Genomic DNA, 25,739 nt, shown 5'->3' with positions numbered 1-25,739 from the left:
AACGTAACAAAGAATAAAACAAAAGAGAAACTACAGTGTAGTTTTCCAAACCGGTTCTTTTGGGGGTTAAATTAGTGTGATTGGTAGATTTATACAGTATATATACTTTTTTTTTTCCTTGACATCATCATACTTATATATACTTCTGCATGACGATTGGGCTTTTGTATCATAGAAATCTTTTTCCTTCTAATTCGAATTTAGCCCACACAAGGCCACAAATGAAGTGGACGCGATAGAATGAATCGATTTTGCACGGAAATTTACTTTTGTACGAAACAACAAAAAGATAAAACTAGAAGTCTAAAAATACGCGGCGAAAATTTTACGTTAGAACTTGGAAACCAAATAAGTAAGAGACACGAAAAATCAGTTGGACGCCAACGCTAGCTTATTTGACTTATGCAAATGACGCAGAAGCATTGTACTAATCATAACTAGTCATCTTCAATTTGGAAAGCATTTCGTGTGAAACCACTGAAATCCAGCAAGGATATGAATCATTACTAACTTCCTCAAATTTCAACAAGCATTAAATTTTTTCTACGTGTTGTGTTATATATGTTGTTTTTGCTTTTGGTACATCTACGTTTATATTTATTTGTTTCTACTCATGAGAAAAGACATTCTTGCTCACAGAAGTTACTGTACACCTAAGGAAAGGCCTTTAGCACTTTAAGCCCAAATAAATTTGATCACACGCACACACACACACACAGACACACTAACGACATATAAGAGAGAGGGGGGGGGGGGGGAATGTATGTTGTTTTGTAGTATATGAAATTTTCCATTACACATTTTACTTTAGATTACAAAACGTTATATAAATCACCAACACAAGAAAAAAAAATTCAATCATTTTTGGAAATTGGTTAGTTAAAAATAAGTGTGTATAAAAAAAATCAATGAAACATGTAATAATATTGATAAAATGTACTGCATTTAATTAAATTCTATACTGAATTTAGAAAAACTATTTGCACACGCCGTGTAGAGCCAGATGGTACATGGTTATATTTATACCACATAAGATATGTGGTATTTAATTAATATATATATTTTTATAATTCATGCTTAATTTCCTTTTTTTGGGACATAAAATAGTATACCATAATTACCAACAAAAAAAAGTAGTTAAAAGAGTGATAAAATGTAAATTAATTAAGATGATACTAATTCGATAATGATCATATATATAATCAAGCGAAAAACCAAATCCTTGATTTAATATTACAGAAACGAGTTTTATCAAAGTAGAATTGGTTGCTTGAAGCTTGAGAAAGACATTCATGCATTCTCCTACCATTCATTCACAAGCTCCACCAAACCCCATGAAAAAACGGAAACCAAATAAAGGGACTGAAAAGAGGAAATAAGTTTTTCTTTTTCTTACAAAACGCCAATTCAGATTATCATAGTAATCAACAAGAAGAAAAGTTATATAAATTGCCAAAAATATCAAATGATACATATCATCTATTGTTTCGTGTTCTTATGCCCTAAGGAGAGCACAAGTGTTACAAGCAAACTTCATCCTCGAACCGTTTCTCACCTTTCTGTTTAAAACATCTCTCTTTCTTTCTCTCTATCTCTCTATATATATTTATATAAATATAAATAAATAAATACATATATATGTATATATATATATATATATGTGTCTTGGGCTATAAATATATAAGGTTGAACCACAGTAGAGAGATAGATTTGGGGGAAATTAATAAATATTATAGAGAACCCACCTCTCTCTTTTTTTTCTTTCTTGTTCTCTCCACCTATTATTATTGATTAGTAATAGTGAGAGAGACATACATAGAGATATATAAACACATAAAACTGTAAGAATAAAATAAACGAGAGAGAGAGAGAGATGGGTAAATCAAGAGATTTGTTGCCGTTCTTGGCGATGGTGTTGGTGCAAATCGGCTACGCAGGTATGAACATTACGTCGAAGATGGCTATGGAGGCAGGCATGAAGCCTCTCATTCTGGTCGCTTATCGCCAAATATTTGCCACTATCGCGACGTTTCCGGTCGCATTTTTTCTCGAAAGGTAGAAAATCATACTAATATCTATTATACATATACATATGATTTTGATCAACTAACGATTTTGAACATGCATGAAACTATGATCTTAAAATTTGCATCCATAAAATGTTGTATTTGTGTTTGTTTACCTTGAATGGCATTGTTATAAAAATGTTCTTACTAATTACTTTTTTTTGAGTCAAATTAATCAAGGTTTTAAGCTGTGAGTCTATGTACGTATTACTAGAAAAAGATCAGCGAGAGATGCTAAACTTTGATTGTCATAAACCAGACAATAATAATTCTTTTAGGATTGCGTTTGGGTTAAATTGAATATCTAAAAGTGTGTGTTTTAAGTTCGTCTTAATTGCGAAAGTACAAAACGATGACATCATTCATCAACGAGTGAGTCTGTTGTATAACGATTTTGCGTCTTCGAGCTTTCGGAAGTCACCTAAATTAATTACTTTCCAAAGTTTAAGAAATAAAGCTTTTATTAAATTCATTGACATAGAAGTACCGGTTACATTTAAAGTCTTTTTCTCTTTTCTTTTTTTGGTCAAGATTCTTTCACATACTGTATATGGTAATAAATTAATCAATCAGTTTTAGCATTTGAATAGGTTTAAAATAAATTTTATTTCCATTATTTACATTTTTGACAACTAATTAATATCCATTTAGAGTATTTAAAAGTTAAAATGATAAATAATATTCCCTCCGTTTCAAAATATAAGATATTTTAGAAAATTTTTTTGTTTCATAATATAAGATGTTTTCAAGTTTCCATGCAACTTTTAGATTAGTTTAGTATTTTATATTATGCAGTATTGTTTCTGATTGGTTGAAATTGTTAAAAGTAAAGACTTTTTAATTTGCGTGTTTTAGTTAAAACAACTTATATTTTGAAATGGAGTGAGTAATTAAGAAGAAGAGTTTAGCACGACATCGTTTTATTGTCGTACCTGAGACTACGATATAAATACGCATAATATGTGGTAAGTTAAAGATTTCGGGAATCGCTTAGTTGAATTTAGAATAAGAAAAAGTGGTATAGTGCCAAAGATAAATAACTTTAAAATTGTGTTTTTTTTCTTTATTGAAATTAGTGTTTACCGTTAGTTTTACAATATCTCCGGTACTGTCAATCATTTTGGTCGTATGTGGAAACCTAAGTAATTACATTATCATTAATTCCGTTTACCGAGAGAAAGAAATGAGAAATGTGACGCAGTCTAGCTCACACAATCCACGCACGCGTCACACGTTTTTCTTTCTTAAACCGAAACACATGCAGACAACACAAACTATGATGCTAGGGCCTAGGTGAGTTAAGCGTCCTCAGGTGCCGTGCCAACTTAATTTGCCAGGACACGTGCTTGCTTATACGATGCCGTTTCACTCTCTTACTCTACTAACTTTCTATGATGATTGAATTTGATTATTTTTCTTTCAGTCATTGAATTATCAGTCTAAATCCTCTTATCTTAAGTCTTAACCCTAAATCTGAAATTATAAATGAATCAAGCTTTCCATCATTAATTTATTCCTTGATATCTTCTTATAAAACGAGTTCAAGTCGCAATTGGACTGGTTTGGGTTTTGGTATGAAAAAACACTGTTTCCATACTAAACGAATTAACTGGTTAATTGATTGATGACTAATGAAAAAGTTCCGTACACGGTTTCTTGTGCAGGAAGACAAGACCGAAGATCACACTAAAGGTTCTTGTCCAAATCTTCTTCTGTTCCATGACCGGGTATCTACATACACCTTGCCTACTAATTTACAATTTTTTTTTGTTGTTCAACCTTAACAATCTTTTTAAAAACTGTTTAAAACTAGTCCTACATTGGTTCTTAATTACCAGGAAAAAAGTCCTAATATATTAAACCTTGATTTAATATGCAGTGCGACTGGAAACCAAGTGCTATACTTCATAGGACTTCAGAATTCATCTCCGACCGTTGCTTGTGCCTTAACTAATCTCTTACCAGCGGTTACGTTCCTCCTCGCCGCAATATTCAGGTATACGAAATTACTCTTAATAAACCAAGTCTTCATCAAACAGAACTCTCTGTTTTGACTGCTAACACAAAATTATGTTTCAGACAAGAAACCGTAGGGATCAAGAAGGCATCAGGACAAGCCAAAGTGATAGGGACGCTAGTATGTGTGATCGGAGCCATGGTTCTCTCCTTCTACCATGGTCACACCCTCGGCATTGGAGAGTCCAAGATCCATTGGGCCTATGCTGAAAACATCACAAGCCAAGGTTCCAGTTCTAGCAGTTCTAACTTCTTCTTGGGACCTTTTCTTATTATGGCTGCTGCCGTTTCTTGGGCCGCTTGGTTCATTATCCAGGTAACCTTTTTTTCTTACACAGGTTTATCTTATGTACATAGTTTCATAAAGTTTCAGAACGTTATACATCATATTGTGTGTGTGCATATACTTTTAAAGTTAGTTAATTTTTAAGAATATAATTTTGGTTACAGACGAAGATGAGTGAGACATTTGCAGCACCATACACGAGCACACTTCTAATGTGTTTGATGGGAAGTATCCAATGTGGAGCCATCGCTTTGATCACCGATCACAAAGTCTCTGATTGGTCTCTCAGCTCTCCTCTACGCTTCATATCCGCTCTTTACGCCGTAAGTCCATATACTACTACTATATACATTAATACATATGCTATGAATTAAGCTAGCTAGTATATATGATATATTAATATAAAACGCGGATGCAGGGAGTGGTGGCGTCTGCGTTAGCGTTCTGCCTAATGTCATGGGCGATGCAGAGGAAAGGTCCTCTTTACGTCTCTGTTTTCAGCCCTTTACTTCTCGTAGTGGTCGCCATTTTCAGCTGGACACTTCTTGACGAGAAACTCTACACCGGCACGTATGTTTCCATATACCTTTATCTCTCTCTCTATATAAATGGGGATCGGATGATGATTAGTTTGTATGATTATTATATGTATATCAGGTTTTTGGGATCAGCACTTGTGATTATTGGCCTCTATGGCGTATTGTGGGGGAAAGACAGAGAGGTGTCTGAGAAGGAAGAAGAAGCAGAGAGGGTGAAACAACAGCAACGTAAAGTCAAAAGTGAGAGTAATGAAGATATTGAGTCGAGATTACCGGTCGCATCTAGTGGAAATGGTTCCACAGGACCTATATCGCCTTAAAACAAGTTGATTGATAGCTTCTTTATCATATATAAGTATGAGCTATGAATGAACCTTTTGGTGATTTATGCTGTCTAAGTTACTGCAACTAAAATTGAATATCCATTTCCGGAATGTGTTTAATTTTATATCCCATTTTGAGGCCAATGATGGAGTGGTTGATATGTGTGTTATTTGGAGTCTGCATTCAATGGACACTACACATACAATATCTCTAATCATGATCTCTGTTCAAGAATACATAAATTAACTCTGTCACAGCCTCACTGTATTACAGACCTTCAATATTCATAGACCCAAATGTAAAGTAGTTAGTTTAGACAGAGGGTTCCGGTTTGTGGAAGTCAACTACAATTGGCGGTCACGGTTTAATCCTGGTTTAGTAACTCAAGTGTATGGTGAATTTAAAAATAATGAAAAACAGAGTTGTTTGTTCTGTTACTTCTCGATTGCGACTTGCAAGTATTATCTCGGTTCATGTACCTTCAATCGATGGAGATAGTCGATTTTCAGGAAGACTTGGCCAAGATTAGGCTTGCTGGAAAGAGATATTTACATGGAGGAGCACATGCGATATAGTTTTCATACTTACAGAACGATTTGGACTAGTTGAAGGCACTAATTTAGACGTGTGCCAATTGGTTGTAGATCAATCAAGAACAACCTATTGACATTTATTAAAATTAACTTATGTTTCCAAAAAATAAATAATTAAAGCATACACCCATTAGTTGACCGGCTGATTAGGCGATAAGATCAAAGAATCCATAAAAGGACAAAGCAATCAAATCTTATACTAATCTTTTTGCAAAAAGGTAAAAACACTTATAGAAGAAGCTATTTCTATTCTATATATCCCAAATTCTTATCCTTATCAACTTCAATTCAACCTTAAACGAAAACATATACTATTAATCATAATATTTTATGTAAACATTAACAATATTTTTGTAAACATTTTGCTTCTACTATGTTTCAACATTAAGATTATGAAGAAACCATTTGACAAACGATCTGTTCCATGGATGATAAGATCATGGTCTGTCTGTTTCTCTCAATCAGAGGATTGATCTCATAACCGGGCACATTGAAATCTGTCTTACATATACCAATAGCCTTAGAAACTTTGTTTTGGACCTTGAAGATCTTACTGTAGTGAGCTTGATTGAAGAAAGATATAGCATTAGTGAAGGCCAAGTTCACAATCGAGTAAGCGTCAGCGCACATTTGAAGATCTTGCCTCTCGTCTCCAGCATTATCGAGGAGTGTGCTGATGAAGAAATTAGTGTTTGCCGAGAACCTTTCAGCTTCTCTCACTGTCACGTTCATGAGATCTTTGTTGCTTGGGGCAGGAGTAGCCAGGTTCTTGACCAAAACACTACTGCAGAATTTGATATCCGTTGTCATTTTGCAGATTCCGTTGACCATTTGTTGAGTTTTTCCATCGAGATTATTAGCTTCTGCAACGGAGAGCGCGAGTATGATCGCCAAAACTGTCGATAGAATGCTATGCATTTTCATGTTTGTTTCTTTTTGTTAATTGTGAGTGTGGTCCTTTGAGAATGAAAAATTTTGATCTTTATATTTGAAAATCAGTCAAAGGTCAAAAGTCTTCGTGAGTTACCAAAAATTTGGTGTCAGAATTTGTGAATTCAAGGAAAAAAACATTTCCAAAAATATGACATTTGTTCATTCATTTACCTGGACAAAAAATTAAAGTTTATGAACTATTTAAGTTGACCAAATAAATTAAGAAATTATTTTATGTTTTTGTTTGTGGTCTCGGATCACAGAATCTGCTCCTTAGGTCAGTGTGTAAAAGTCAATGGTTATGGGCCAATGAAAAAACCAACTTCTTTTTTTGAATAAAATGTACAAAGCGTTTCTACATCGAGTGCATCAATCTTTGATAAACTTTCGAAAAAACCAAATTAGATCTTAAATCTAACGGGCCAATGAAAAAAACCAACTTAAATTGATAACTTTTGTCAAGATTTTAAATTTAAGAAAATATAATATTTGGTTTGGCTACGTTTGTGATGTATAGGAAACTTTTTTAACTAATCAGAAAAAGATTTGGTTTGACTACTTTAATTGTTCGCATCTTAGTAACACGAATATGCAAATGAGTATAGCAATCAATAATTCCTCAGGCTTTTTAAATGGTTGATAATGTTGACGAGATCTAACTAGCTAGAGGGTAGAGAAGGTGAATGCGTCGAATAATGTTGTTGATGTGATGACCAAACCAGTCTATCGCGGTTAAGTTTTAACATTGCTTAGATTTAATCTAAATTTATCAATAACAATAGTACTATGCCGAACTTCAATTCTGATGGTGATTCACAACAACTCTTACACAATTAGACTACAAAATCTTGGTCAATCATTATTATTTGTTTTCGATGTAAATTAATAAACATTTATTCTAATTTATTGTATTCGGATGATTATCCATTAATTTATTTTTGAACGATTGTTATAAAAATAACAAGATAAGAAATGCATGCTTAATTCTTTTGTTATAACTTTTATATTATTGAAACTTTAGCTGTTACAAACCCATTGATTAATATGTTTCTCTTAATAACTGAAAATCTGCGGAATAACTACTGATCTAATCAAGGAAGCCTTTCCATTTTTTACCATATATCCAGAAACCGCAGACATGGTGATCAATATTCTCATAACTCTCTTCTTCTCAATTAGAGGGTCTTTGTAAGGAGGAATAAGAAAATCGGTCCTACAACGGTCCAAGATCTTGGCTGTGGAGAAAATGATTTTAACCATACGTTCGTACTCTCCTTTTGAAAATAGAAAGCGAATCTCTAAGAAACTAGTGGTCTCTCTATTATAAACTGCACGACAAGTCTTGAGACAATTCTTCTTCTTAGGGCCGGGCCATTCGCGGAGTATGTTATCGATGAAAATATAAGTATCATTGGCCTGATCCGTAGCGGTGTGAAATATGAGACCGGTGAGTTCTTTGAGAGTAGCCGTTGGTGCCTTCAATTTTTCATGGATGATTTTACTGCAAAATCCATAGTCTTCGTTTTCTACGCAGATACTATTGATCAGTGCTTCAGTTGGTCCATCGGCTTCGACTGCTTCAATATGAGGAGTAAAAATGTAAAAAACAAGAACGAACACGAAAAAAATGCATCGCGGGAATTTCATAATTTTTTGTATTTAAACTTTAGGAGAGATTGTGTTTTATATATAGGTTCTTGAATAACATGTTAAATAGTTGTAGTAGCTTATCCTTTATGTATGTTTTTCTTTAATAATTGGGCATCTAAAATTACTGAGTCAACATTGTAGGAAAATGAAGAGCTTACCAAATAAAAATATAGCAGGTCAAGTACTATAAGTTTTTATTTTTTAAGAATGTTTATAAATTATAAATAAGTTTTGAATATATTTTCAAGTGTCATTTACTAAGATACTAGTAGTAGGATACGTATAAAAATAAAAGGATCGAAAAAGATTAGAACATCCGGTAAAATATGGATCCTATCGTAATTCGTCTCATATATATTCATGGGATATCTTAATTAGTGATTACCAAAGCGAAGAAGATTTAAAAAAGAAAAAAAATTGTTGGAGTAATTAACAAAACTATACTATTCGTAGAATATATTTTAGGAAGAGAACATAAAAGGTACAAGAGGGTTTGATGATAAAAAAAACTCCTCTAAGCTCAAGGAAAAACAGTAAATTAAGCACAATTTCATATGATATCCTAATTAAACATCATCAGTTTCACAAACTAATAGCAAACAGATGTTGAGAAGAACCTAGCACAGCCCTCCTTCACAATTAAAGTTGTCTAGGCCGCGGATGGAGCTTTGGCGCAGTGAAGCACAGCAGCCTCACACAAGTCTGTAAAGAACTGTGGAATGGTTTGCTTTTTCTTTTGGACATCTTCTTTTTGTCCGCAATGCACATTTACGTTCTTGTAATCAAGAGACTCGTCGTTGTAAATTTCCCACCATTTCTCTACAAGCATCTTGATGTCTTCTCTCTCCATATTTTCTTCTTGGCCAGTGAACCTGATATAAACAGAGAAGCAACTTCAGTTTTTTCATCTTCTTAATTTTATTCTTTAAAAATGTATCAAGAAGATAATTAGATCCTATACCTCCACGGCTTAGCACCAGCTGCACAGTAATGAACAACCTTGGCTTCATTTAGCTCTATGTTCTCCGGATGCCTCCAGAGCATAGCCAAGACAAGATTATATACTGGTGGAATCGGCTTGTATATATCTTTGAAGTACATGTTCAAGAAATCCTATAAAAACACACAAACCAATTTAATCTTATATAGTTTTAAACTAAGGTATAGTTCAAACCTATAAATATTTTATAATGAAACATCCCCGTGTATGTGTGAATTTGTTTACCTGTTCAGCAAAAGGTGTGGGAGGGACAACTTTGAGAGTCTCCAAAAGGTTGTAGTAAGTGGGGAGGCTTGGTTCGTAGACGAACATTCCGGCGTTGAAGTACAACGGTGGCTTAGGACCAAGCTGCTNCTCTCTCCATATTTTCTTCTTGGCCAGTGAACCTGATATAAACAGAGAAGCAACTTCAGTTTTTTCATCTTCTTAATTTTATTCTTTAAAAATGTATCAAGAAGATAATTAGATCCTATACCTCCACGGCTTAGCACCAGCTGCACAGTAATGAACAACCTTGGCTTCATTTAGCTCTATGTTCTCCGGATGCCTCCAGAGCATAGCCAAGACAAGATTATATACTGGTGGAATCGGCTTGTATATATCTTTGAAGTACATGTTCAAGAAATCCTATAAAAACACACAAACCAATTTAATCTTATATAGTTTTAAACTAAGGTATAGTTCAAACCTATAAATATTTTATATTGAAACATCCCCGTGTATGTGTGAATTTGTTTACCTGTTCAGCAAAAGGTGTGGGAGGGACAACTTTGAGAGTCTCCAAAAGGTTGTAGTAAGTGGGGAGGCTTGGTTCGTAGACGAACATTCCGGCGTTGAAGTACAACGGTGGCTTAGGACCAAGCTGCTCCGTCTCTGGCCACGTCACCTTGTCCGGACACTGTTGGCAGTAGCCGATCTTGTATTGAGGAGTGTGGCTCCATGTCTTCTCGCAGAAACAGTCTTTAACAGCGTAGAAACTGCCGTCAGGAAGATCGAACAAGTGATCTATGTTCTCAAACACTTGTATGTCTCCGTCTAAGTATATCAGCCTGCTGTACTCGACAAACTGCATCCACATAGTTATTATTAAGTTACAATCTCAACTCATATTTTCATTTTTTTATATATGATAATTTTGATATAGAAACATAGCATGTATATACCTCCCAAATGCGGAGCTTGGAGTAATTGAGGACGTAGTAAGCCATAGCGAACTGGGTTTGGTTATCTGGTGGGTTAACCGGCTGAATGTCCTTGACGATGCAGCCTTGATCCACTAGCTGTCTACGGTGATCAGCCGGCACGTCGGGTAACACAGCAACCACTAATGGGTACTTGCTATTAGCTTTCCTCAGCCCTTTAGCCAGACCAACGACTCCTTTCACGTAGCCTCCGTTCCCAGCAAGAAAAGTCACGTACGCCCTATTCTTTCCTCCGTAGCTCAACTTGTTGTTGTTCATCTCAGGTGCCATCTCTTGTCGGAGAATTATAGCTAGAAAGACTATCGAAGAGAAAGAGAAATTATTAATTCTTAGTGATGCCTTGAGTTGTTGATTATAGTGATTTGATAGTTGATGAGAGAAACCAAGGGTGGCTTTTATAGGATGTGAAGGCCGTCATTATGGATAATTAATAAAATGCTAATTAGCCATCCACCCAAAGGGAGGCTTTCTAGACTCGTGCTATTAATGCATGCTATATACATTGCTACTTAATTAGAAGTAGCGGGAAATAATGACGTGGTGGTATTAAGACACGTGTCACGCACTTTGGCAACTAATTAGTGAGGTGGGGTCTAAAATACTACCACGTGTGTCACGAAATATTGTGATTGGTTCGACCGTCTCGGTATGATTTCATACAAGGCTGAGATAATGCCACGTGGAAAAGGGAGCCCACTAATAAGAAGCTGAGGGAAACATTGATTGGTTGTAGTTAACTGACACCATGCTATTGCTATTGCTACTCGTTGTTCAGTAATCTTTTTTTGTCCGACTCATGACCGACCTACTATTTATGTAGTTGGTTATTCATATCACGTTGATATTTTTTTCTTTTTCATAGCGTCAAGATTTTAGTATATAAAAAAAGACTAAAAGTTTTTCCTTTTTGTTGTTGTCAACAGGCCAAAAACCAAAAAAAGGCATACAAATATCGTATTATTTAGTTTATAACATTACAATTTTTCTTTTTAGTCAAGTTGCATAGTTAGTTTTCTTCGAGTTGAGATTGCATCAAGTAATGTAAGCTTGCACGCTAAAACTTTGGCTGTCAATAAATTTTTGAGTTAAACTGCTGTATAGAATATAGATAGTGCTAAAAAAAATTGTTTACAACTTTATGACAACGGATCATGATTTTAAGTTTATATAAACATACGGAATTATGAGGAGTATAAGGTGTGGCAATAGTTACAAAAAATTGTTTGTTGACTAGTTGTGGACTGAACTTACCCCAAAAAGAAAGAAAGAGAGAACTACCAATTGCTCATGAGATGACAAAAAATATTTTTGAGAGATCGGATCAAGTTCGTGTCTACAATATATTATCGTTCAGGCAGTTTTTCTGATATTTGGATAGTGTTCTTGTGCAATTTGATATTTGATATTTTTCCTCAAGCTAAATTCCAAAAAAAATTGATATTTTTCCTTAAGCCAAATTCCATGGATCATCACCGGCTGACCAGTAGCTGCCTTAGTGTGGTGGAGGCGTTTTTAGAATTTTTAATCTAAAGAGTAGCACTGTAACATTTTGTCGTACCGACATATAACTGGAAAAGATAAAAACGTACCGACATATAAAAAGAATAGAGAAGAAGAAAAAATTATTATGATATTCAATTACTTTTATATAGAGTTAGGAATTTGACTAATACTCTGGTGCTGCCAAAAGAAAGAAGACTAATTCGTTTTTGTAGTGTATATATATATTACTCCACAAGATTACGACCTGCGGTGGCCAAACCTCTCCTTACCAAAAACACGATGAACGAACCCCCCACAAATTGTAACTCTGGGACCAAAAATAAATTAACGTTGAATGGGGAGTTTTCCGGTCATTGTTATCACATAGTGACTGTTTTGTTGCGGTTGGACGACACCTTTTTTTTTTTTTTGCGGTAACGTATTTCTGTCAATATTTTTCGAATTGTCTAAAATTACACATTGAAGATGTTTCCATTTGAAGATCAGGGTCCACATGGTTTTTGGAAATTGTACATGATAACGAAACAAAAACAATAATAATTCACCCGTTGATGTGATGCAGCATCTTATTTTAAATTGGAAAGGACATATTAAGGCTCCAGTTATTTTTGTTTGCGTAGCATCCTTTTTTATAAATCATAAACTTACGAAATCAAAAGTCAAAAACACAAAACAAACAAGGCTGAAGAAACGGGACCAAGAGATATTTTAGACTTCTAGTCTTTGTTCGTCATTAAAATCTGGTCCTTATATCCCACATCGGTGAAATGACTCGACATGGCATGAACTTTGTCGCTATAAATTAAGATGCAAGCTGCGATTACGTCCTCGTCAAGTTGGATTATTCAAATGCGAGGATATGTAAGATGGGCTTCTTAGTTTAAATATGCGAGCACAGTTAAGTTTTTGTGTATCCGGTTCTTGGTAGGCTATCGCGGGGATTCGATTTTGTGGTTCGGTTCGGTCGGTCGGCTACTAGCTATGATTAATTTAATTTGCTTGGTAGTCGGTATGGCTGAAATCTTGGTTCGGTTCAGATTTAGAAAGAGAGACCGAATTGAAAACCAAATTTCTCAAGTTACTAAAAGCCAGAGCCAGACCGTTGTCTCTTTTTAGTTACTTAAGGTTCTTCATCGTCCCAAAGTCCGAACCAAAATATACGTGAGATGACAGTAAATGTGAGAATCTTAAAGAGATGCGGGTGATCACAATCAAAACAAGCCAACTATGAGCGATTCTTAGGATTGAAGAACAAGTTTCTTGCTAAGAATCATATCATCAGTGGTGAAATCCGCTTCTTTCCGGAAAGTTCCGCGTCCGAAATCAAGGTTGTATGAGTCAGTGAGACCTTCTACCAAGTCGAACTCTGGTTTCCATCCCAGGACACGCTTTGCTTTCTCCACCGATGCAAAGAAATGCTGCAAAGACCGATTACACATAAATCAAAACCCCAAATTTTTAAAATGGACTCTTTGATGTTGCTCCCTGAATCATTTGAACGTTGGGAGTTTTTACCTGGTCACGGAAAGGGAATGCTTTCTTCTTCCCAAAGTCGAACTCTTTCGGGTTGTAGTGAACAATCTCTGGCTCTGGAAACCCACCAGCCTAAGAGAGAGAGAGAGAGAGTTGAAAACCTGAATAAGTTTACTCAAGCAATGATCCAAAAAGCTCAGAGATATCTATCTCAAACAGACCACACCGGGATGTACTCTAAACTTTTTGGATTGAGGAGACAATAAGGAAAACAACAGACAAAGAATGTACCTTTGCGCAAGCTCTTGCTAACCCATCAAAAGTGACGTATTTATCCCCTGAGATGTTGAATATCTCTCTGCTGGCTTTCTCGTTACCAAGCACGTTTAGAAAGGCTGTTGCCAAGTCCTGAATTTACATAATCATCTGATGTTATAGATCAATACTCTTCAAGAGTGATCAGAGGAATATGATAGTGCTGAGTTTGAGTTAAGGGTCCCCTATAACATAACGAGTGCTCTGAACCATGTAAGCGAGCTCAAGAGCATAAGAGAAAGTAATGTGTGACCTTAACGTGACCGAGTTGTGAGATCTGTATCCCAGAGTTTGGAACTGGTATGGGGCGACCAGCTTTTAGACGGTGAAAGAACCATTCTTCCACGGGGTTGTAGTTCAATGGACCGTAGATGTACACAGGACGGATAGAAGTCCAGTTTACACCTTTTGTTTGCAGTAAGCTCTCAGTCTCCAGCTTCCCCTTGTGCCTGCTCTTAGGGTCAACTGCATCCTCCTGCATAGGTTATGTCCCAGATAAAATGTTACTACAACTGGGCTAGGGTAATAAACTTCTGAGTGACATCATATGAACAAGTCACATAATCATAATATTTTTATGGAGAATATCGAGATGTACAAGCTCAGGAATAAGAATTCAGATATATTTTCCATACCTCACAGTGTGGCAAGATATCAGATTTCAGATAAACACCAGCTGAAGAACAGTAGATGTACCTATAACATTAACGGAAAATTACAATACTGAAAGGCTGTTTCTTGGGAGCTATCAACCAAATGAACATGTTGGGTAGATTTGTGTAAAACTCACTGCTCTAGTTTAGGCAGTGCATCTATGATGGGCTCAACTTCTTCGGCCTCCCTCCCTGAGAAATAAGAGAAACATATCATGCATCAAGACAAGAGACAGTATATTCTTGAATCTACAGTAAGACCAAAGAGACCAGATGTTACCGTTGATATCATAAACAACATCGAAGCCTTCTGCTGAAAGACTTGACTTCACAAAGTCATAGTCCTTTCTGTCTCCTTTCAAGTGAAGAATCTAGAAAAGACCGAGAAAAAATCATTCATTTTTATTAAAATCCTAAAAAAACCTTCAAGCTTTCACAAAGAATCATGTTAATACCTTGGAAGAAAAATCAGCAAAGTCTTGGTCAGATTCACCGGGCAATTGTTTGGCAATAGGAGACTTACCCCTTGTGAACAATGTAACCTGCAAAAATAACCATTAGGGTAATGAGAGAGGGAAACTAAAGTTTAGGTGAAAAGGCAGTGTGATCGGCCATGGAAGAGAAATGAGAACCTGATGTCCCTCTTTGACAAGGAGCCTGGACAAGAACACACCGATGAATCGAGTGCCACCCATAATCAGAATCTTCTTTTCACTCGATGCTGAAACATAGAGTCCTCCTTTTGGCTGATGAACCTTCCTCTTGTACTGCAATTTCAACAACAAAGCCAACTCTGTAAAACATCTAAGACTACTTATAGAATCTGAAGCTGGCCCTTCACAAATACAAATACAAAGGAAAATCCTGAGGAAATGTTCAAAAAACTCAAATCAGATCCACACTCAAAACTTTCACAATAATGACAAAGAAGCTCATAAACTTTACTTAAACAACAAAATCAGAGCTGAAACCAGAACCACACATTCATTAATCAAAGACACAATGGTCCATTGCTCAAGAAGTCGAACAAAACGAGCTTAGAACGAATTAAAAAGGGATAAATTTTAAATGTGTCAAACGGATTTTGGTTTAATCAGACACACAAAAGCATAACCCATATGAAATAATCTGTCAGAAACAAAAAGGAAACAAAGATGGACCTGGACTTGTAAATGGAGCTTAGCGCCATTGAAGTCAGAGAGAGAAGAAGTAAGAAGAGAGAAAGAAGGCTGATGCTGTTGCAACATCATCATCTTCGCCATGGTTGGTTTAACTTAAAAACTCTCTGAGCAACTGAAGAAAAGCTCTTTATTTGAAACTGAAGGTGTGTTGTGAGTATCTCTCTATCTGTGTATGGTTCGTGTGGCCCCATCATCTTGTTCCTTCCGATCATTAAAAGTCTTTATCTTTTGTTAAGGGATAAGACAAATTATCTCAGCCTCTCTCTCGCCATTTCATGGTCACATATTTACAGCCATCGTCGTCCTCTTCTTCTTTCCTTCTTTTTCCCCCTTGTTGTGGATATAGTGTGGATGATTTTGATCAAACGCGGAAGTTTTTGGGTCAAATCGTAATTAACATTTTATTATTATTGGGCTCTAAATTTTCCAATTACTATTGGGCCAGATTAGAGTTTTTGGGTCTTAGTCTTATATCAAAAAAAAAAGAGAGAAGAAATCACGTAGCAGACACGCGCAAGAGTTTTGTTGAAGAAGATCTGAAATTTTCAGAAATTTTTCTCGGGAAATTTGATCGATTAGTTGTTTCAACAACGGAGAGGTGTTTTTATTTCTGCTGATCAGCAGATTACTTCTTTTTATCTTTTTCGGATTGATCCTTTTGGATTCTACGAAAGATGGACCCTAACCAGGTTTAATCTCAGCGCTCTGCTTCCTCTTCCTTTTTAGATTCTTGTTGGTTTCTAAGTTCGATTGCATATCAGATTCTTGATTAGTTTCGTTGAATTGTTCGATCTGAATGTTATTGGTTTGGATCTGTGTTTCGTATCCGTGAGAAAAGTATACATTTGAGTAGCTAGGTTAGAGAACAAGACAATGTAATAAACTTGTTAATCCCGATTTTTTTTTTTCCTTTTTTCGGCAATGTGTAGGAGGAATGTAATCTACCCTTTTTGGTTAGCATGGTTATGAATTGTTACAATGGAATCTGCTTGCATGAACTCCTAATAAAGCGTTTGCTATCATACGTCCTAATTGTGATTTTTTTATCAGAATTGAGGCTTACCAAAACTTTATTATTCTTCCTTAGATTCAGGCACCAATTGAGAATTATGCAAACCCAAAGACATGTCTTTTCCATGTTCTCTTCAAGGTATGATGAGCAACTGTTTGTCAAAGAAAAATGTTTGGATTATTGGACCAATGGTTGGTGACCAGTTTTGTATCTGTTATTTGGAACAGGGTGCTGCGTTGGCGTTTTACATTCTCTCTGCTCTCTTCTTCAACAGCTTTGTCATAATCTTTGTAGTCACTGTTCTTCTTGCTGCACTTGACTTCTGGGTTGTTAAGAACGTGAGTGGGCGTATACTGGTTGGTCTGAGGTGGTGGAACGAGATCAATGATTTGGGAGAAAGTGTCTGGAAATTCGAGTCTCTTGACCAGGAGGTTAGTCTTTCTTCATTTATTCATTTAGGTTCAGTCTGTCTAGAAATGTGGGGCTTGTGTTTCCCTTTCCGTTTCTTGAATACTTGTGTTTTCGTCTTTTTTTTTTGTCGATGAAGTCCTTGTCTCGGATGAACAAGAAAGACTCATGGCTTTTCTGGTGGACACTTTACCTTGCAGTGAGTATTTCCTATCTAACACTTCAGTTGTGACGTATCCTAATTACTTAAACCTGTTTGCAGTCCTTCTGAAACTTTAGTGGAGGATTAAGAATAAGAATAGGCAAGAATAAACACGTCCCTTATGGTGAAGCAGATTCTGCAAAGTGGTAGATAAGAACTGAGAGCAGTCTTTTAGTACCCCAACTAGCTACCATTTAATAAGTTTGTGACAAATGGTTTTCCCCCTGCATGAGTGGGATCGTGGCATTTGACACTGGAGTCAAATCACATGCGAAGTAACATTGCATAAGATGCTGCGTAGGGAATAATAATCTGCTGGAACTAAGTCTGCCATTTGGAGTATATCCTATGATCACACTTTGGCTACATATGATATTGGCTAAAAACTTGGTAGCTTATAAACCTATACGGCCAATTACCTTACAAGCAACCTATAAAGAGTCAGATCTAGCCATGAGATGGTAGCTATGCATTCAGTGTCTATAGTACAGGAGCTTAGTAAACATTTAAAACACGTGAATTTCTTTGTTGTCCTTTTTCTGTTGTATTTACAGCTAAATCTTCTCTTTTTTCCACTCTTCAGGCAGCTGCGTGGTTTATCCTTGGAGTATTTTCTCTGATAAGGTTTCAAGCTGACTATCTGCTCGTTGTTGGCGTTTGCTTGTCCCTCAACGTGGCTAATATCATTGGCTTCACAAAGTGCAAGAAAGGTAAGATCCCTTATCAATTTCCGATAATTTCCCTGATTTTGTTAAGAATCAAAGCAGGTATAGCCTATAGTTCACTAGGTTCTTTTACAAAAGAACATATGCATGTACATATATAGAGGTAACTAATAGGCATTCACCAAATTTTGGTTGGCAGATGCAAAGAAACAGTTTCAGCAATTTGCCTCGCAGACAATTGCATCACGATTCCAATCAACTGTACAATCTGCCTTCACCCTTGTCTAAATAAAGAGAAGAAAGACGCTTTAAAGGGTTGTGAGAGCTAAGACAGTGTACAAAGAAAGATTGCCAAAACAACATCGTTGGTTTTTTGACTGATTATTTTCCAATGTTTTGTAAGGGTTTAAGTGTAAGAGGTCCCTATATTGGTCTTTTCTATGTATTTTACATGTTAGACTTGCCTATTAACATTTTTCATCTCGCATGGTCTTATCATACGTATATTTAGCCCAAAAGATAATTCAGAAATTTTCAATACCTAAAACAGTCAACATATGCATCTTCCTTATATGTTGCAAGGCTTCACATCTTTTTGTTTTTGGTGAATTGAGTTTATCCATCCACACTAAATAAGCTTCATGATGATTTGATTTACTTATCTTCTCCCTAAACGTAATACAAACCATATTGTTTGTTATTTCAAATAACTTATTTGGTCGTTTAGTACTATGGTACTGAAATTTGACCGAATTTGGAAAAGGTGAATTTTGACGACTTTGAAAAAGGTGGAAGAAAAGTTCTTTGTTATTTTGGAAAACACATTTTTCGTGACAAAAAAAACAAATTTTACGTTTTGGCAGGAAAATATACAGTTTTTAAAAAATATTTTGATAAACACAATTTTGGCTTACCGATTTTGGTCTTAGTATATTTCTATGTTCAGCTACGTCTTGATCATTTCCAATATGACATTTGATTAATCAGTTTTTCCAGTATCACAATTTGAATATATCACTACCATCTTTGGAAGGACAAATTGGAATCGCGTGAGACATCAACTTCCCACAAGTACAATGAACTGAAGGAAAACAACTATAGAACATCTACAAAATCCTTCCCTCCTTCAGCAAACACAGCCTTGCCACTAGTCTTATCTATCATGAGTATCAGCTTCCAAGTTCGTTTCCCTCAAATGAGAGAATCAAAATTTTGTGACAAATCAATCTAAGAATATTCTACAAGCTCAGATATGGTAACATTCAACAAGCTCAAATATGGTATGACATGGACGCATACGGTGAATGATTAAGACGCTGACGAGGCATATTATAAATATAAAAATTAGCTTTAGAAAAATTAATATTATCTTCTTAACCAAATAATATTAGTTTGTAAATTTTTTTAAAAATATATTTTAAATAATGAAATCAATAATTTTATCTATTTATTGCATAATTAATTTCAATGAATATTTATAATTACAGCTCTTATAAATTATTACATCATTGATTTTTTTTTAAGGAAATAAAATTTTTTGGATAAAATAAGTACAAAAAATATCCTTTTAACACACAAAATCAATGATTTATCAACATATTGCATAATTAATTTCAAAAACAGTTCTTAATCAAAACACATAGTCAATGATTTTTTTTTTGTCAACAACTTTAATTGATCAGCTTAAATAAGCCAATGTGAAATGAACATTGTTTACATACTGCTATTGTTAATAACTTTTGATAAGTTTGATACCATTTATCAACTAATTAAGAAATATTCTTTTAAATTTTTTTAAAAATCATTAATGTAATAAGTAATAACTAATAAGAGTTGTAACTAAGAAATATTCTTTTGAAATTAATAATGCAATAATAGGTCAAGAGCAAATACACGATAGAGCCTACATGATCAAAGCCCATTCTAAAGCCCACGTACTTTTTTGTCCTATCTCTACCATATTTATCAACTAAATTAGTCTTTTCTGATTTGAAAAGAAATCAAACCTCAAAACCCTAAAAAAGGTGATTCCTTTGAGATCCTCACTTACCATTATTCCTTCCGCTTCCCGCCAGGTATATTTGTGATTCTAGCTTTTGCCATGTCTCTGCGGCCACGCCGATCTCTTCGGGTTTTGTCTCCAGCGAAGCAAAGGAAGAAAGCCCCCCAAAAAACCATGCATACGAGAGCCAATCGAAAGCGTCTGCCTTATTACATAAAACCCGGCGCCGCCGTGGAAATCAGCTCCGACGAGATTGGGTTTCGCGGCTCGTGGCCGCGAAACATATATTTTGTAAAAACCATTGATGTAATAACTAATAAGAGTTGTAACTAAGAAATATTTTTTTGAAATTAATAATGCAATAATTGGTCAAGAACAAATACACCATAGAGCCGACATAATAAAAGCTCATTCAAAAGCCCACGTACTTTTGTGGCTTATCTCTACCCATAACCCACCAAGCATAGTTAAAATAAAAAAAAAGTCTTTCTTTTTGAAACCCTAAAAAATCAATGATTTATCAATCTATTGCATAATTAATTTCAAAAACAGTTCTTAATCAAAACACATAGTCAATGATTTTTTTTTGCCAACAACTTTAATTGATCAGCTTAAATAAGCCAATGTTAAATGAACATTGTTTACATACTGATTTTGTTAAGAACTTTTGATAAGTTTGATACCATTTATCAACTAATTAAGAAATATTTTTTTGACAACTTTAAATGATCAGCTTAACTAAGCCAATGTGAAGGAACATTGTTTACATAATGCTTTTGTTAATAATTTTTGATAAGTTTGATACCTTTTATCAACTAATTAAGAAATATTCTTTTGAATTTTGTAAAAATCATTGATGTAATAACTAATAAGAGTTGTAACTAAGAAATATTCTTTTGAAATTAATAATGCAATAATTGGTCAAGAGCAAATACACCATAGAGCCCACATGATGAAAGCCCATTCAAAAGCCCACGTACTTTTGTGGCCTAACTCTACCCATAACCCACCAAGCATAGTTAATTAAAAAAAAAGTCTTTCTTTTTTGAAACCCTAAAAAATCAATGATTTATCAACCTATTGCATAATTAATTTCAAAAACAGTTCTTAATCAAAACACGTAGTCAATGATTTTATTTTTGCCAACAACTTTAATTGATCAGCTTTAATAAGCCAATGTTAAATGAACATTGTTTACATACTGATTTTGTTAATAACTTTTGATAAGTTTGATACAATTTATCAACTAATTAAGAAATATTCTTTTGACAACTGTAAATGATCAGCTTAACTAAGCCAATTTAAATGAACATTGTTTACATACTGCTTTTGTTAATAATTTTTGATAAGTTTAATACTCTTTATCAACTAATTAAGAAATATTCTTTTGAATTTTGTAAAAATTATTAATATAATAATTAATAAGAGTTGTAACTAAAAAATATCTTTTAAAATTAATAATCCAATAATTGGTGAAAAGCAAATACACCAAAACATAATGAAAACCCATTAAAAAACAACTTACTTTTGTGGCATATCTCTACTCATAACCCACCAAACATAGTTAATTAAAAAAAAAGTCTTTCTTTTTTAAACCCTAAAAAAATGATTCCTTTGAGATCCTCACTTACCATTCCTTCCGCTTCCCGCCAGTAAATTTTCGATTCCAGCTTCTGCCATGTCTCTCCGGCCACGCCAATCTCTTAGGGTTTCGTCTCCGGCGAAGCAGAGGACGAAAGCCCCCCAAAAAAAAACCATCGCCACGAGAGCGAATCGAAAGCGTCTGCCTTATTACATAAAACCCGGCGCCGCCGTAGAAATCAGCTCCGACGAGATTGGGTTCCGCGGCTCGTGGTACCCGGGTAAAGTGATCACCACCCCATCCTCAGATAAGGACAACAAATGCCAAGTGGNCACGACGCTCTTCTTCGACAAAGAGGGTACGAAGCGTCTGAAGGAAGTCGTCGACTTGAGCCAGCTCCGTCCTCCGGCGCCGCTGATGTCTGAGAGAGAGAAGAAGAGGGTAATCGCGATTGGGGATGAAGTCGACGCCTTTTACAATGACGGTTGGTGGGAAGGGGATGTCACGGAGGTTCTAGGTGATGGGAGATTCAGTGTTTTCTTCAGGAGTTCCAAAGAGCAGATTCAGTTTGAGAAAGATAAACTTAGGTTTCACAGGGAATGGGTTGATGGAGCTTGGAAGCCTCCATTAGAGGATACAGAGGAAGATGAATCAGAGGAAGACAAAGTAGACAATACAGAAGATGAAGAGGAGGTAACAATATACATTCTCAATTCTTGAAAACGGTTCTGTGGAAGTAGTCTATTGGAGAGTTTTTGCTTAATTTCGTCTCGCTGTTCTGTATTTGACTTTACGGGAATATTAGACTGCACATTAATGATGAGAGTGACGATAATGCAGGATATTTTGGCCCGAGTGGATTTGGAAACTACCAGAGCAACTGCTAAATAAATGTTTTCTAGTGGCACGATTGTGGAGGTTAGCAGCGATGAGGAAGGTTTCAAGGGGTGCTGGTTTGCAGCTAAAGTCGTTGAACCCATTGGCGATGACAAATTCCTTGTTGAGTACCGAGATTTGAGAGAAGAAGATGGCATAGAGCCTTTGAAAGAAGTAATCGATTTTCTGCACATAAGGCCGCCACCACCAAGAGATGAGGATAAAGATTTTTCTGTGGGGGACAAGATTAATGCATTTTACAATGACGGCTGGTGGGTAGGTTTTGTCATTGAGGGTATGAAGGGTGGAACAGTTGGTATACATTTTAGGCAATCAGGAGAAAAAATGCGGTTTGGAAGGCAGGGTCTTCGTCTGCATAAAGACTGGGTTAACGGTACCTGGCAGCTACCTCTAAAAGGAGGGCAGATAAAGAGGGAAAAGGTTCTGTAAGATTTCCTTATCGAGACAAGTTCACAGATATCATTCTTATCCCATTCTTCTTTATGTTGCACATAATCTTTGCCCAAGTTCACAAATATATGTTTTAAGTTTTTACTTGTATCTGCAGACCGTTTCATGTGGTCGGAACGTGAGACCTAAGAAAGCAATCGAGAAGCAAGAGTTCAGCATTGGAACTCCAGTAGAGGTTAGCAGTGAGGAAGAAGGATTTGAAGATTCTTGGTTTCCTGCAAAACTTGTTGAATACAGAGGAAACAAATGCCTTGTTGAATATGATAACCTGAAAGCTGAAGATGGGAAGGAACCTTTGAGAGAAGAGGTTAATGTTTCACAGATAAGGCCTCCACCACAAGAGCAGGTCATGGTTTGTCCATTCGAGAAGAATGACAAAGTTAATGCTTTGTATAATGATGGTTGGTGGGTCGGGGTGGTTAAGAAGGTTCTTGCAAAGTCATCGTACCTGGTTTACTTCGAGAAGACTCAAGAGATGCTAAAATTTCATCATTCTCAACTGAGGCTACATCAGGAATGGATAGATGGCAAGTGGATAACAAATTTTAAGGTATGCTTTTAAAACGATCAACTCATATTATATCACATATAACTTCGTTATTTGCTCCAATATCTAAAACATTTTAGTATCGATCTTGGTTGTTGACCTGCAATATCAAGCTTTTACTAATGTAGTTCGCTGCCATTGATTTTTATTTTCAGAAGGTGTAATCGGGCTGGATAAAGGTGTAATTGGGATGGATAACACATCAGGATTTTAGGATTTTGGGATCTCAAGTTTTGTTTTTTGGAGGTATTTGGATCCTTAGTCTTAACCCCGTCGTCCATTGCTATTGTAGATAATTGCAGTTATGATACTTGACTAAAAGGCAAAAACCAGTCCAGTTGATATTTTTATTGATTTCCCATATGAGAGATACTGCTACTCATAATGCTCCTGATTTCCATTGATTATTTGATAGGCAAGTTGTTGCTGTAAGGTTATTTCCTTGCCTTGTTGATTCTCCGAATGTCAAATTAGCTGATATATTTTCAAAGGGGTGGGTCATTATATATTACCTATGATGTTTCGCATCATTTGATCGGGATTCAATACTCAAAATCTTTACGCATTGTGGTTTTAGAGTCGATGCATATGACGTGTCTACCTAGTCAAGGATATACAAACGTCCACACACAGGTTAAGTGTCCATTCAAATGTAATCATGACAATGTAAAGCTCTGTGTATGTAAGACACTCCTACAATCGAAAAAAAATATAAGGAGTGTAAGATCTCACTTTTGCTTGTTAAGAGGTTTTTCCATGTTCTTGTAGTGACATACAAAACCAGCTTTAAAGTATATAGATAATTACGGATAATTTTTGTGGAACAGGATGATATTGACATCTTATTACAGGTAAAACAAGTAGTTGGTAATGGTAATACATGAGAGTAAGAGCAGTGAAAAACACTAACTCTCCATAATGTGTTCAAATTCTTGAAGTACACTTAAGATTCTGGTTTCTTTTAACTTCTGAAGCAGAGGCTTGATTAGGCCTCTTTGATTGCAACAGCCTCCTTGATTGCATCAGCCTCCTTGACCTCTGTGGCTTCGCTGCTCTTCTCCTTGGCAGGTTCCTCTTTGGCTGGTTCCTCTTCTGGGACAGTAAAAGCTGAGACTGGGAAAGTCCTGGACAGTGTGGTTGGTGTCTTGAACGTGATCTTCCCTTTGGTAGGCGGGTCCTCAGTATAGATCTCGTTGATAGTGACCCAAATAAGAAGCTCCTTGGCCTTGACTCCAGTGAGCTTCTTGATCTTCCCGGTCTCAACCACGGCAGTGACCTCAGTTCCGTAGGAGACAAGCTTATCGATCTCTGCGAACTTGTGAGTGATGCTCTGTTTCTGCTTTAGCCACACAACACCCGACTCTCTGTCGTACCCAACCTCTTCTATATCCTTCAATGGTAGTAAACCATTGGGCATAGATATCTCCTTGAGGAAAGTCTTTGTCTTCTCTCTGCATATCTCATCTCCACTGTACTTCTCTGCCTTAGCTCTCACCTCCTCTGTAACCAAACCCATCTCTGTTTCTTTGTTCTTGTGGTGTTTTTAGTTTTAGCTTTGTCTAAAAGCTGAAGTTGTGTGTTGTGGAGAGGTAAGGCACTAAAGCCTTGTGATATATATGTGACCTGTAGGGTGTGTGCCCTTGGTTTCCTGATCTAATTACGGAAATTGCCACCAGGTTTAGAAAATGAACGGTACTATGTGAAATACACTCGGATTCAAAACATACCTATGACATTATACAATTTTAGCAAATTTTTATTACTTTTGGTACTAAATTAAGACCAACTCTATAAAAAAAAAAAAGGGTGAAAAACATCACTATGGATAACGACGTGATCGATTGTCTTTTTACTCTGCAAGAAATATGAAAGAATGCAAAATCTTTTAACTTTTTGAGTTTGCAATTTCATGTTAATTTGGATGAGGTGCATGTAAAAAGCATTAATGGGCATGGTTGGGCAGATTTATGGGTGACTTAGAATATATAATATCGAGATGTCGTGTCTACTCTTTTTCCAGGTTTGGGATTAAACCATATGTCTTACATGATCATATGGCTATCATCAACACAATATTAATGATGATTATTATTATGATGTGGTTGCATGGCCCTTCCTTATAAATGCAGTGCCTATCATCATCTGACATTCTCCTCACCTGCTAACCAGTAACCGACCTCCTCAATTATTTTTGATATGAATTTACTCGAATAAACCAACTCTTTCGTGTTACGTATTAA

General features: G+C 35.8%; 9 protein-coding genes across 10 annotated transcripts; 4 read left to right on the top strand and 5 right to left on the bottom strand.

Annotated features, from left to right (window-relative positions):
• On the top strand, positions 1,704–5,400 carry LOC104739530 (WAT1-related protein At1g09380). The gene is made up of 7 exons (XM_010459918.2): positions 1,704–2,055; positions 3,731–3,793; positions 3,946–4,062; positions 4,146–4,398; positions 4,533–4,691; positions 4,787–4,938; positions 5,026–5,400. Exons 1-7 carry the CDS (start codon positions 1,874–1,876, stop codon positions 5,225–5,227), a joined length of 1,128 nt encoding a protein of 375 aa, XP_010458220.1. The 5' UTR covers positions 1,704–1,873; the 3' UTR covers positions 5,228–5,400.
• LOC104739529 lies at positions 6,134–6,814 on the bottom strand. Its single transcript, XM_010459917.2, has one exon. The coding sequence runs from the start codon at positions 6,746–6,748 to the stop codon at positions 6,215–6,217; it is 534 nt and encodes a 177-aa protein (XP_010458219.1). The 5' UTR covers positions 6,749–6,814; the 3' UTR covers positions 6,134–6,214.
• On the bottom strand, positions 7,784–8,404 carry LOC104743194. The gene has a single exon (XM_010464303.1). It carries the CDS (start codon positions 8,402–8,404, stop codon positions 7,811–7,813), a length of 594 nt encoding a protein of 197 aa, XP_010462605.1. The 3' UTR covers positions 7,784–7,810.
• LOC104739528 (galactinol synthase 3-like) lies at positions 8,825–11,037 on the bottom strand. Of its 2 annotated transcripts, XM_010459915.2 has the most exons (5): positions 10,571–11,033; positions 10,266–10,473; positions 9,633–9,751; positions 9,369–9,520; positions 8,825–9,279 (listed from the first exon to the last, which is right to left on the bottom strand). In XM_010459915.2, exons 1-5 carry the CDS (start codon positions 10,877–10,879, stop codon positions 9,057–9,059), a joined length of 1,011 nt encoding a protein of 336 aa, XP_010458217.1. In that variant the 5' UTR covers positions 10,880–11,033; the 3' UTR covers positions 8,825–9,056. The 2 variants fall into 2 exon arrangements, with proteins under 2 accessions (XP_010458217.1, XP_010458218.1); XM_010459916.2 differs by lacking the exons at positions 9,369–9,520; positions 9,633–9,751 and adding an exon at positions 9,883–10,034 and having other exon boundaries at positions 10,147–10,473; positions 10,571–11,037.
• On the bottom strand, positions 13,170–16,006 carry LOC104739527 (chloroplast stem-loop binding protein of 41 kDa b, chloroplastic). Its single transcript, XM_010459914.2, has 10 exons — positions 15,714–16,006; positions 15,186–15,320; positions 15,009–15,095; positions 14,834–14,924; positions 14,691–14,745; positions 14,536–14,596; positions 14,154–14,375; positions 13,877–13,993; positions 13,628–13,717; positions 13,170–13,530 (listed from the first exon to the last, which is right to left on the bottom strand). Exons 1-10 carry the CDS (start codon positions 15,813–15,815, stop codon positions 13,351–13,353), a joined length of 1,140 nt encoding a protein of 379 aa, XP_010458216.1. The 5' UTR covers positions 15,816–16,006; the 3' UTR covers positions 13,170–13,350.
• On the top strand, positions 16,219–18,561 carry LOC104739526 (Golgi apparatus membrane protein-like protein ECHIDNA). The gene is made up of 6 exons (XM_010459913.2): positions 16,219–16,423; positions 16,822–16,884; positions 16,974–17,177; positions 17,294–17,353; positions 17,940–18,066; positions 18,221–18,561. Exons 1-6 carry the CDS (start codon positions 16,409–16,411, stop codon positions 18,307–18,309), a joined length of 558 nt encoding a protein of 185 aa, XP_010458215.1. The 5' UTR covers positions 16,219–16,408; the 3' UTR covers positions 18,310–18,561.
• On the top strand, positions 21,603–23,936 carry LOC104739525 (DUF724 domain-containing protein 6-like). Its single transcript, XM_019236052.1, has 4 exons — positions 21,603–22,298; positions 22,446–22,922; positions 23,050–23,502; positions 23,655–23,936. Exons 2-4 carry the CDS (start codon positions 22,497–22,499, stop codon positions 23,661–23,663), a joined length of 888 nt encoding a protein of 295 aa, XP_019091597.1. The 5' UTR covers positions 21,603–22,298; positions 22,446–22,496; the 3' UTR covers positions 23,664–23,936.
• LOC109124961 (DUF724 domain-containing protein 3-like) lies at positions 21,702–22,325 on the top strand. Its single transcript, XM_019235427.1, has one exon. It carries the CDS (start codon positions 21,702–21,704, stop codon positions 22,323–22,325), a length of 624 nt encoding a protein of 207 aa, XP_019090972.1.
• Positions 24,268–25,089, bottom strand: LOC104739524. Its single transcript, XM_010459911.2, has one exon. The coding sequence runs from the start codon at positions 25,013–25,015 to the stop codon at positions 24,485–24,487; it is 531 nt and encodes a 176-aa protein (XP_010458213.1). The 5' UTR covers positions 25,016–25,089; the 3' UTR covers positions 24,268–24,484.

This window comes from Camelina sativa, chromosome 14, assembly GCF_000633955.1.
Source record: "Camelina sativa cultivar DH55 chromosome 14, Cs, whole genome shotgun sequence".
Classification (NCBI taxonomy): domain Eukaryota; kingdom Viridiplantae; phylum Streptophyta; class Magnoliopsida; order Brassicales; family Brassicaceae; genus Camelina; species Camelina sativa.
This window is presented reverse-complemented; position numbering and strand designations above follow the sequence as displayed.

Excerpts from the sequence above, each read along its gene's own strand:
- LOC104739530 (XM_010459918.2), top strand. The coding sequence starts at position 1,874 with ATGGGTAAATCAAGAGATTTGTTGCCGTTCTTGGCGATGGTGTTGGTG. Across the intron at positions 2,056-3,730 it reads GTCGCATTTTTTCTCGAAAG|GAAGACAAGACCGAAGATCA; the intron begins GTAGAAAATCAT and ends TTTCTTGTGCAG. Across the intron at positions 4,692-4,786 it reads TCATATCCGCTCTTTACGCC|GGAGTGGTGGCGTCTGCGTT; the intron begins GTAAGTCCATAT and ends ACGCGGATGCAG.
- LOC104739529 (XM_010459917.2), bottom strand. The coding sequence starts at position 6,748 with ATGAAAATGCATAGCATTCTATCGACAGTTTTGGCGATCATACTCGCG.
- LOC104743194 (XM_010464303.1), bottom strand. The coding sequence starts at position 8,404 with ATGAAATTCCCGCGATGCATTTTTTTCGTGTTCGTTCTTGTTTTTTAC.
- LOC104739528 (XM_010459916.2), bottom strand. The coding sequence starts at position 10,879 with ATGGCACCTGAGATGAACAACAACAAGTTGAGCTACGGAGGAAAGAAT. Across the intron at positions 10,474-10,570 it reads CCAAGCTCCGCATTTGGGAG|TTTGTCGAGTACAGCAGGCT; the intron begins GTATATACATGC and ends ATGTGGATGCAG. Across the intron at positions 10,035-10,146 it reads CCACACCTTTTGCTGAACAG|GATTTCTTGAACATGTACTT; the intron begins GTAAACAAATTC and ends GTGTTTTTATAG.
- LOC104739527 (XM_010459914.2), bottom strand. The coding sequence starts at position 15,815 with ATGGCGAAGATGATGATGTTGCAACAGCATCAGCCTTCTTTCTCTCTT. Across the intron at positions 15,321-15,713 it reads AGCTCCATTTACAAGTCCAG|TACAAGAGGAAGGTTCATCA; the intron begins GTCCATCTTTGT and ends TTGAAATTGCAG. Across the intron at positions 14,925-15,008 it reads TTGCTGATTTTTCTTCCAAG|ATTCTTCACTTGAAAGGAGA; the intron begins GTATTAACATGA and ends GGTCTTTTCTAG.
- LOC104739526 (XM_010459913.2), top strand. Across the intron at positions 16,885-16,973 it reads TTTTCCATGTTCTCTTCAAG|GGTGCTGCGTTGGCGTTTTA; the intron begins GTATGATGAGCA and ends TATTTGGAACAG. Across the intron at positions 17,354-17,939 it reads GGTGGACACTTTACCTTGCA|GCAGCTGCGTGGTTTATCCT; the intron begins GTGAGTATTTCC and ends TCCACTCTTCAG.
- LOC104739525 (XM_019236052.1), top strand. The coding sequence starts at position 22,497 with ATGTTTTCTAGTGGCACGATTGTGGAGGTTAGCAGCGATGAGGAAGGT. Across the intron at positions 22,923-23,049 it reads GGCAGATAAAGAGGGAAAAG|ACCGTTTCATGTGGTCGGAA; the intron begins GTTCTGTAAGAT and ends TTGTATCTGCAG.
- LOC104739524 (XM_010459911.2), bottom strand. The coding sequence starts at position 25,015 with ATGGGTTTGGTTACAGAGGAGGTGAGAGCTAAGGCAGAGAAGTACAGT.